At 40.1% G+C, this 11,233-nt stretch overlaps 1 protein-coding gene across 1 annotated transcript in view; it reads left to right on the forward strand.

The window, feature by feature from the left end:
- The first annotated feature begins 3,526 nt into the window (after positions 1 to 3,526).
- Positions 3,527 to 11,233, forward strand: part of LOC118937829 (adhesion G protein-coupled receptor E2-like) — a 13,245-nt gene continuing 5,538 nt past the window's right edge. The window contains exons 1-13 of the mRNA XM_036939543.1: positions 3,527 to 3,557; positions 3,651 to 3,689; positions 4,005 to 4,382; positions 5,182 to 5,331; positions 5,604 to 5,729; positions 6,072 to 6,215; positions 8,104 to 8,247; positions 8,364 to 8,510; positions 8,826 to 8,863; positions 9,101 to 9,181; positions 10,336 to 10,519; positions 10,774 to 10,881; positions 11,083 to 11,233. The exon at positions 11,083 to 11,233 is cut by the window's right edge and continues 25 nt beyond it. Of these exons, the coding sequence (XP_036795438.1) occupies positions 3,527 to 3,557; positions 3,651 to 3,689; positions 4,005 to 4,382; positions 5,182 to 5,331; positions 5,604 to 5,729; positions 6,072 to 6,215; positions 8,104 to 8,247; positions 8,364 to 8,510; positions 8,826 to 8,863; positions 9,101 to 9,181; positions 10,336 to 10,519; positions 10,774 to 10,881; positions 11,083 to 11,233 (1,721 nt within the window). The remainder of the gene's footprint in view (positions 3,558 to 3,650; positions 3,690 to 4,004; positions 4,383 to 5,181; positions 5,332 to 5,603; positions 5,730 to 6,071; positions 6,216 to 8,103; positions 8,248 to 8,363; positions 8,511 to 8,825; positions 8,864 to 9,100; positions 9,182 to 10,335; positions 10,520 to 10,773; positions 10,882 to 11,082) is intronic.

The following is an 11,233-nucleotide window of genomic DNA, read 5'->3' on the forward strand; positions in this document are numbered from 1 at the left end:
AGAGACAGAAGGTTACTTAAGGCAAAACTAAAGGGGGGTGGTTGGTTGGGGTGGATGGATGGATGGGTGTATAACGCGATTGTCTATCAACCCAAAGGTTGCGTGTTTGAATTAACGTGATTGTCTAACAACACAAAAGTGCGTGTTCGAATCTCATCACAAACACCATTTGGCATTTTAGTTCATTAGCAACTTTGCAACTGCATACTACTTTTTTAGCAACTTTGCAACTACTTCGCATGTTAGCTAACCCTTCCCCTTCCCCTAACCTTAACCCTTTAACCTAACCCTTAACCTTAACCCTAACCTTAACACTAACCTAAACCCCTAACCCATAGCCTAGCTAACGTTAACCACCTAGCTAATATTAGCATTAGCCACCTAGCTATCATTAGCCACAACAAATTGTAATTCGCAACATATCACACAAATTGTAGTTCGTAACATATCATACGAATTGTAATGAGTAAAATATGATGGACATCCACAAATTAATGCATACCATGCTATGCTAATATTTGTTGTGTCGTGGGAATAAGTCAGTCATGTCAGTAAAGGAGAGACGTCCTGCAATATGATTATGATTTAGGACTATATAATACAAGTAAAATAAGCACATAAGCCACATGCTGCCTTGCGATCTCCTTACCAACAGCAAATGCATCTGTTTTATCATTAGGCCTACACTATAATGTTTAGATTAAACTACCATTATTATAATTCATCTGCATACATTTTTTTTACATTTCCCTCAAAATAACAATATTTGCTTGCAATACACTAGAAGTGCATACGCATGATCTGAGAGTATGTGGACTGTGGAAATAATGATACTTTCCTGTCAAGTTCATAATTGATAAATACCAACTTTTGCAGGAACACTGGCATACACAAGGGCTGCGTTCAGTAAGTCTTTACATTCTGGAATGTTTAATTGAACAGAAACGGTGCTGTACTAAACGACCAGTTGAAAAACTGTGTGGAGTTGGGTTGTGGATTGGGGAACGCAGTCAGCATGCCCAATGCCCTTTAAATAGGTCACTCATTGTTTCAAGCCACACCCACCAAACGGGAGCAAAAGTACCTCAAAGCCTGTTCAATAACATACAAGAAAGAACGTTTTGGGTAAATGTGTCGTTCAGTACAAACCGTTCCGCAACTTAGCAAACGTTCAAGTGAACTGAATGCACCTTAGGTTTAGAGTCTTTTTGTGTGCATGCACCTTTGATAAATGAGGCCCCTGGACTGGGAAATGCTCATCTAACTACATTTTTTTTGTTGCAATTATTGGAAATTCAGAATAAGGAAGGGAATACTATACTATTACAGAAATATCAAGAAGCAAATAAACAAAAACATTATAGACTAGTATACAAATGAAGACTCAGAGAATTGACATACGTGGGCTTTACATAGAATCTTTGCTTTGGCCTCCCTCCTCACTCAGACGAACCGCCCTGAACCCCTGAAAGCATGTTGAGAGAGGACTGCAGATAATGGGAGAAAATACATTTACAAATAAAACCAGGTTTGCACAAAGACAGCTGCAATTTACCTTCTCAAATCCTATTCACATGAACACAGGGAGTTGAAAAACTTGTTTTTGTTCTTGGTTTCTTTATTTTCCATTTGTCTTGAAGGTGTGCTGTATTTACATAGAGATCATCAGATGCAACAGAGCATGCCCAGCTTTACAAGACAAATTGACAGCACAGGCAAAACAGTGAGCAATGACGCACTATTTTACTTATTTCTAGGTTCTACTTCTTCTTTCTGTCTTCGTTCAGTCTAGTCCATCCGCAGTATCGCTGTGGTGCTGACGTGCACACACTTGTCATTCTGAAACCTGCAAGGAGAGTCTAAGTGGCAACAAGGGTTTTTCACAGTATCCAAAACTTTGACAATCTGTGATTTTATTTGACAAATTGTAAATTGTGTAAACTCCTCACCTGAATTAAAACATAACGTAAGGACCTGTGATAGGCACAAATCTTTTATGAGCACCTCTTTTATCTTGCCGCAAATTTGAATTAAGCTTCAAGTATTCTGTAGAAAGACCTTAGCAGTCATACGGACAGAGACTCAACAAGAGGCAAGGCAGGTTGAAGTGCTCAGATATTTATTAGAGTATAGCTACAGGTTTTAGATGACAGCACGTCACACAGTGCTACCAAAACAAAGATCTACACACATGCAAGAGGCATTTCTCACTTGATACAATACATGGATTAATATATTTCTGAATATTCTCTAACTTTTGGAGAACCACCTGCAACTGGACACAAACATTTATAATATAGACTTTTAACCGAATCAGAACAAAGAAAGTATCGACAAGAACAGGTTAGTTGAAAAATGGGTATGGAGCACCATGTACTGTATCTATTTAACAAGGCAGAGGGCACATGATTCCATCCAATGATGTATATAAACCCTAGATTGCTGATGCTATGTATTGGCCAATGATAGGCTATGAAGCTACTCCTCAGAAAGAGGTGTCCTCCATAGGAATGAATGGAATTCTACAGTAATTACATGTATTTTGTTGTTGTAGTGGAGACAGTAGCATTAGTGCTCTCAAAATGTTTTACTTCAAGGAAAAAAAATATATTTTATATGTATATATATTTTTTTTATACATATATACAGTGTGTTCAGTTCACATAATGTAATTTAAAATATGCATTAGGGTGTCTGTAATAGAATATACTTGCCAAAAACAAATGTATACATTAATAAATGCATTTCTACAGTATATCTTCCAAAAACCTTTTTACAACGGTGGAGGAGCACAAACATGGCTGCATAGTGGCTTCAAACCAATCTAAGGTTTATACTCATCGTTGCCTCCATCCCATCTGTAATAACCCTTGTGTGAATGAGAGCATATTGGTGGTGTGAGGAGCCTGTAGCACTCACTTCACCATATAGGCCTGTTCGTTGATTGTCCAACATTCATATCTAGTTATATTTTGCCATGTAGGCTATAAGGGCCAAGTGGGCTACTGGGATAGGTCATCATTTTTTAAGATGCATTTTAATTACAGTAGGCTAACAACGACCAGATCTGATCTGTGGTCAAGCCACACCACAAGCATAACATCTCTAGGCTATAGGCCTAGTCTTGATGGTTGGATATTTCCAGAGATTACAAGAAAATCCGTATTAGGCTTCTGAATTGCAAAGCCAATTTGAGTTGCCTATTGTAATTGTCTGAGGCTGTGTTATGCTACTTAAGCGTTTACCACAGAGCAGGCCTCAAAATGGATGACATCCCCCTCTTCCCCCTCCCTGCCATCAGTGAAAGAATAGCTTCTGACCTCAGCCATCGTCTCCCTCACTTTGTTTTGTTAAGATGGAGGTTTGTATCCAAACCTAAAAAAGATAATTTGCATAAGTCTCAAACCTTCTGATAACAGAGTTTTGGGTGGTGTGCAAATTGAGATGTTTCTCTTGGGATGCACGTATGGCTTAGACTGGGTGAAGGTATTCAATGTATTCAGCCCTGGAAGAGGGATCTGTCAGGATGAGCTACTGTTCTCTGTCTCTACTCCTGGGTGAGTGAACTGATATTTCAGTATTTTATCCCAAATGATCACCATCTAGTATTACTGTCTGCCCTTGACTTTGTGTCTTCTCCTTCCTTTCAGGTTCTCTGTTCATCATTGGGACTTCCTCTTATCCTAATGGTAAGTACCCACTGGGCACAGACTGGTTAAATCAACATTGTTCCCACGTCATTTCAGTGAAATGACTTTGAACCAATGTGGAATAGATGTTGAATTGATGTCTGTGCCCAGTGGGAAGTTCAATAGTTCAATAACCCCTGCATGTTCTTATTTTGTATTCTATGTGATCAGTTTGATTATGAGTTCTGATATTTGGTAGGAGGTTTAATTAACAGTACAGAAGTAACTCAATTTCTCCTGATGATGGAACAGTGGGCCCATAGCTAAACCCTGGCATTGGGGCTATATTTTTTATTGTCTTCTTCTTCCACTCAGGTTCCTGTGATGGCTACACGACTCTGGATGAGCCTCGACGTAACTATCTCTTCAGCTCTTCCTCTATCCCCGGCTACCCCATCAATACCGACACACAGCGAACAAACATATGGGTGCGCTACGTCGGGATCGGAGGGGACACCGTCATTCCACAATGTGCTCCACTCTATTACAGCGGGGTATATTATCCCATCCATCTGACCTTTACACATCCTCAGTCTGAGTCTGAGACTCCAACAACGGGCAACGCGTGTGGAAACGCAGGTTCCTGCTGTAATTACAATGTAGCTATTCAAGTGATCTACTGCTCTTCTGGAGGATTCTATGTGTACAGGCAGATGAACAGCCACCCAATCGCCTACATGGGTTATGTGACATGTGAGTAGCGAGTTGAGAAATCCCCTGATTTTTATTTGACTTGTACAGTACTCCTCCCAAACACATGTTATTGTCTATTTAGCACTTAAGTATATTGAGCTGTTAAAATGTACTTTATATGAAGTTTAATGGATGGATTGGTGTATACTAAAAGAGTAGTACATCATAAAGCAAGCTACTTGTTTTTGAAGCAGTCAATCTGTTAAGGTCACAGAGACATTATATCTGGCTTGAAGTGAACCTGCTCTTGTGTCCCATTGTTCCAAGCTAAAATAGTAGATTGTTAAAGTAGACTGTGTGTCTGTTCTCTCTGTTCAGACCATAGGAACTGTGTGGCAGACTCCTGCGGTCCACTTGCAGAGTGTAGTACAACCAAGAATGGAGGCTGTCAATGTGTCTCTGGATACAAGATACCTCCAAAACATCTACCCACAAACGAATCCTACGGTTGCCAAGGTAGAAGTGCCGTAGTAGCTATGTAATGGGCTGTCTGGTTTTATCAGTTAAATCAGTTTAGACAGTCCTACGTGTTTGATCAGTCTGTCTGTCTGTCTGTCTGTCTGTCTGTCTGTCTGTCTGTCTGTCTGTCTGTCTGTCTGTCACTTTTTGGCTCAAGAGCCACATCAGGATTCAGAAATGGCAGATGTGTTATTCAAAATGAATTTAAAGGACAGAACAAGTATTTCTTAGAAAACAATCCACTGCGGGCTGCATTGAATTGACTGGCAGCCCGGGGCAGTATTTCTCCACCCTTGATGTAGAAGATAGCCTCTAACTCTGTCCTAACCCTCCCCAACAGATATCAATGAGTGTGAGGAGACCGCTAATCTCTGTGGTCCACATTCCAACTGTACTAATTCACCAGGAGTCTACAACTGTAGCTGTCTAGAGGGGTTTGTACCCTCAGACCCAGCCTTGGCACTCAACCCAACCCACAACCCCTGCACAGGTATGTTTACCACTCATACACATACTGCACCAATCATATCAATAACATGAGACCAGAGTTTGAATTTCAGGGCTGCTATGAACGACATACCTGCATTTTCTGCTGTTTTTAAACTTTGTGAATATATATGTGTGAATTTGTCTGCTGTCTGCTGTGTAAGCAAGATTTTAAAAAACATACAGAAAATAAAATTGCTGAACGCTGTCTGGTTTTGTGTGCTTTGATTTGTGGAACTTTGTAAATATTGGCATATTAAATCTATGTCCCCCCAGATGTGAATGAGTGCGTGGAGATTGAGAAGGTTTGTGGTGGTTTTGGTAAATGTACAAACACACCAGGAAATTACACCTGCACCTGTTACAATGGATACAAGCCTGACGGACCCTTCGACTGCCAAGGTCTCTGAACAGCACTAACACTAGCTTTCTGTGATAAATCTGATGAAACTTTTTAAATATTTCAATATAAACCATTTATCTAGATAGGGACCAGTAAAACATGAACATATTGAATGTATAACAACAGTCATGTGTATTGCATCATTACATCTAACTTACGCTAATTTACAGTGCTTCCTAAAAGAGATGGAAGAACTCATGGTAGCATTTTATGTTACAGTATATGTTATTATCTATATCATACACTACTGACCATAATGTTGTCAACCTGGATGCTGCCTGGCACCCTGCCGTAAGATGCTAATATGCTAACTGAATTATTCAACTATTGAACCCCCACAGATATTGACGAGTGTTTCAACTCAACCATCTGTGGTCAGGAGTCTGTCTGTACCAACACACCAGGAGCCCACAACTGTACCTGTCTCCTAGGCTTCTCACCCACAAACCCAGTCCTAGACCCCAGCAAGGCCAACCCCTGTATAGGTACTGTGTTGTCTCACTGCTGTTGTCGTTAACATACTGTATCATGGGGCACTGACTAGGTTTACATCCCAAATGGCACCCTATTCCCTATGTATATAGTGAATGTGTATATGGGGTGTATGTATATGTACACAGGGTGTATGTACATAGTGAATATGTGTATAGGGTGTATGTATATGTATACAGGGTGTATGTATATAGTGAATGTGTATATGGGGTGTATGTATATAGTGAATGTGTATATGGGGTGTATGTATATGAAAAAAGGGTGCATGTATACAGTTAATGTGTATATAGGGTGTATATGTTCACAGGGTATATGTATATAGTGAATGTTGGGTGTATATGTATACAGGGTGTATGTCTATAGTGAATGATGTATGTATAAGATGTATGTATGTATATGTATTCAGGATGTATGTATATAGTGAATGTGTATTTAGGGTGTATATGTATTCAGGATGTTTGTATATAGTGAATATGTGTATAAGGTGTATGTATATGTATACAGGGTGTATGTATATAGTGAATATGTGTATAAGGTGTATGTATATGTAAACAGGGTATATGCATATAGTGAATGTGTATATAGGGTGTATATGTATACAGGGTGTATGTATATAGTGAATGTGTATGTATATAGTGAATATGTGTATAAGGTGTATGTATATGTATACAGGGTGTATGTATATAGTGAATATGTGTATATGGGGTGTATGTATATGTATACAGGGTGTATGTATATAGTGAATGTGTATATGGGGTGTATGTATATGTATACAGGGTGTATGTATATAGTGAATGTGTATATGGGGTGTATGTATATGTATACAGGGTGTATGTATAAAGTGAATATGTGTATAAGGTGTATGTATATGTATACAGGGTGTATGTATATAGTGAATGTGTGTATAAGGAGTATGTATATGTATACAGGGTGTATGTATATAGTGAATATGTGTATAAGGAGTATGTATATGTATACAGGGTGTATGTATATAGTGAATATGTGTATATGGGGTGTATGTATATGTATACAGGGTGTATGTATATAGTGAATGTGTATATGGGGTGTATGTATATGTATACAGGGTGTATGTATATAGTGAATGTGTATATGGGGTGTATGTATATGTATACAGGGTGTATGTATAAAGTGAATATGTGTATAAGGTGTATGTATATGTATACAGGGTGTATGTATATAGTGAATGTGTATATGGGGTGTATGTATATGTACACAGTGTGCATGTATATAGTGAATGTGTGTATAAGGTGTATGTATACAGGGTGTATGTATATAGTGAATATGTGTATAAGGTGTATGTATATGTACACAGGGTGTATGTATATAGTGAATGTGTATATGGGGTGTATGTACAAGTATATGTACACAGGGTGTATGTATATAGTGAATGTGTATATGGGGTGTATGTACACAGGGTGTATGTATATAGTGAATGTGTATATGGGGTGTATGTATATGTACACAGGGTGTATGTATATAGTGAATGTGTATATGGGGTGTATGTATATGAAAAAAGGGTGCATGTATATAGTTAATGTGTATATAGGGTGTATATGTTCACAGGGTATATGTATATAGTGAATGTTGGGTGTATATGTATACAGGGTGTATGTCTATAGTGAATGATGTATGTATAAGATGTATGTATGTATATGTATACAGGGTGTATGTATATAGTGAATATGTGTATAAGGTGTATGTATATGTATACAGGGTGTATGTATATAGTGAATATGTGTATTTAGGGTGTATATGTATACAGGGTGTATATATACTGTATAGTGAATAGGGTGCCATTTGGGACATAACCTAGACCATAACTTGTTCTCATCAGTTGTATCTGTGGTTTGAACCCTACAGACATTGATGAGTGTCTGAACAAAACCATGTGTGGTCCCGATGCCAACTGTACCAACTCTTATGCAGCACACAGCTGTACCTGCCTCTTTGGTTACCTGCTCACCAGCCCAGATGCCATAGCCAGCCCTTTAAACCCATGCCTAGGTCTGTGACGCGTGTATGCTTGCATGTAAAAGTGTGTGTGTATATGTGTGGTGTATCTTTGTATGTGTATCCGTTACTGTATGTGTGTATATCCCAGTGTTTGTTTCTCCCTGTAGACATAGATGAGTGTGCTAACACCCCTGGTCTATGTGGTCTCCACTCTGTGTGTACCAATGCACCAGGGACCTTCCACTGTTCCTGCGTGGAAGGATACTTCTCCTCCACTGGAGTACTGTGGGAAACTGACGTCACTGTGTGTGAAAGTGAGTCATACTTGTATTGTTTGGAAATATATTATGTACAGAAGAAGTCCAGTGTAGTGAAATGCTTCGGAGGTCTGATGGGAACTTGATATATTATTTTCTCTCTCTTTCGCTCTCTTTCTCTCTCTTTTTCATTTATCTTTCTCTCTCTTACTCTCTATCTCTGTGTCGCTCTCTCTCTCTCTCTCTCTATCTCTCTCTCTCTCTCTCTCTCCCTCTCTCTCTCCCTCTCCCTCTCCCTCTCCCTCTCCCTCTCCCTCTCCCTCTCTCTCTCTCTTTCTCTCTCTCTCTCCTTCCCTCCATCCCCCCTCACAGGTGTTGATGATGTTCTAGCCGCCATAGTTCCCCCAGAGGTACGTGGTTGGAAACACACAGGTCTTTAGAATGGATCATGTGCAAGTACCACCCATACAGTATGGTGGGCTTTAAAATTGATCCTGTCGGATGAAGATGTAGGAAAAGTATCACTGACGACAAAGTTGTAACAACATTGTCATCTGGTTGTGCTGATGTTGTATTGATGTTGTGTTGATGTTGTGCCAATGTTGTGTTGATGTTATGCTGATGTTGTATCTGTGTTCCCACTGCAGGGCCAGTCTAAGGAGATGTACTTCCTCAACCAGATGAACCAACAGCTGATGGAGAACCCTGACATAGTCCTACCAGAGGGGGTCAGTATAGCAACCTTTACATCTGGTAGACATCTGGTGGCGCACAATTGGCCCAGTGTCGTCTGGGTTAGAGGAGGGTTTGGCCGTCATTGTAAATACGAATTTGTTCTTAACTAACTTTCCTATTTAAATAAAGGTTAAAAAAAATACAAATTAACAACCCATAGCTCTTACTATCTATTCTAAACACTTCTGTAGATCTTGAGCCATATGTATCAAATCTGTCAGAGTAGGAGTGCTGATCCAGGATCAGGTTCCCCCTGTCCATGTAATTTTGTTCATGTGATCTTAAAGTTTCAACTGATCCTCAATCAACACTCTTACTCTGAGACGCTTGAGACAAACTGCCACTGACATGCTCGTTCGTTGATTTCTGGCGCCACTTAGTGGATCATTTGGAAATGGGTCAGGTTTCAGTACATAGTTCTATTCCCGACCCAGAGGGTCCTGTTTAATGTCTCCACATGCTAACCAATGTCATTGTATCTCTCCTCCGTTCCTCTCTCCCTTCTTTCTCTCCCATTTTCCTTTTTCCTCAGTCAGTGACAAACAGCCTCTCGACAGCCCTGGTAATGCCCCCTTCCAACTCTGTCTCATGTTTTAAATAATAATTATCGGAGTAGGGTTAGTTTGTCTTAGTCAAGACAGTATGTTCATTATTAAGTACCTTTACATGCACACTAAGAATTCAATATGAAACTGATTATGGCCGAGTTCTGCTTATCTTCATCGGCGTTCCAGCGGTGTATTTGATCTGTGCATGTGCCAGCACCGGGTACCGCACGTTTCCATCTAATGCGCCAGTGAAGTGAGTTCGCAAAAACTGTGTGCGTCTTATAAATATTTTTCGCATACAAACTTTTATGTCCGAACTCTGAATCAAATAGTCTTATCAAAAATAACATGGTCACTGTGTTAGAATTATTTCTTGGATTGGCGATTTCTGGCGTTTATCAAAAGTAGCCTGATCTCAGATGTGTCAGTGTAAACAGGATTATAAGGGAAATCGTTCTTCTTGCAAAGCATGCAAACGTTTTAAACAAACTATTATAATAACCTGACTATCCACAATAATCTCCTTATTGTGTGCATGTAACCGTTCTCATTCATGAATGAATTCCTCCATGAATTCATCGATCTATCCATTTCCATAGAAGGTGTCAGGAGTGGGAACCATCTCAGCGCAGCAGGCCAGTACAGGCCAGGGGTGGAGTGGGGCTGGAAAGGATGGCGGGGAGTCTGGCAGTGTGGTCCTGAAGATCTCAGTGCTCCTGGTGAATGCCTTAGTGGACCCTTCTCAGGGCCGGGTCAACAAAACCATACACACACCTGAGCTGGGTAAGAAGAACCATTATGCAGTCTGGACCTACATACAGCCCCTACCACCTTTCCACCCCCCCCCCCCCCCCCTGCAGTAATGCAGTATTGCTTTAGTTTATATCCTTGTCAGTAAAAGTTGAAGTATAACTGGTATCTGTGTCAGACATTAGTGTCTAACACACACATAATCCCACACACACATCCCACACACATAATCCCTCCCTCATTCTCCTCATATTAAATAATACTTGTACTGTAAATGTGTATGTTAGACATTAGTCTGCAGGTAATGGAGGCCAACAGTACAGACACCTCTTCCCTCTCAGCCAGGGGAAACACCATGGACATCAACCTAAATGCTCTGGCCAGAAACAATAATGGTGAGATAGACCAGACACAGCTGTATAGTGGTGGTAAAGATCACAGTGAAGAATATCACCATGACGATGACTATATTGGGAATCATACTGATGATAATGATATTGATGGTGATGGTGGTGATGATGATGGTGTTGTTGGTGATGATGATGATGAAGGTTCTGAGTGTTATTTGACGACAGCCCCCTACTCTGTTTCCCTAGGTACAGCATCAGCAGTATTCCTGACAGTCAGTGGGATGGAGAGCCTTCTGGGTGCTAGCTTCTTGCAGACAGAAAACCACACAGAGATGTTGTCTGATGTCATCACCGCCACACTGCCCAAGATCAACCACACCCAGCTCTCTGAACCTGT

This window comes from Oncorhynchus mykiss, chromosome 12 (genome assembly GCF_013265735.2).
Source record: "Oncorhynchus mykiss isolate Arlee chromosome 12, USDA_OmykA_1.1, whole genome shotgun sequence".
In the NCBI taxonomy this organism is placed as follows: Eukaryota; Metazoa; Chordata; class Actinopteri; order Salmoniformes; family Salmonidae; genus Oncorhynchus; species Oncorhynchus mykiss.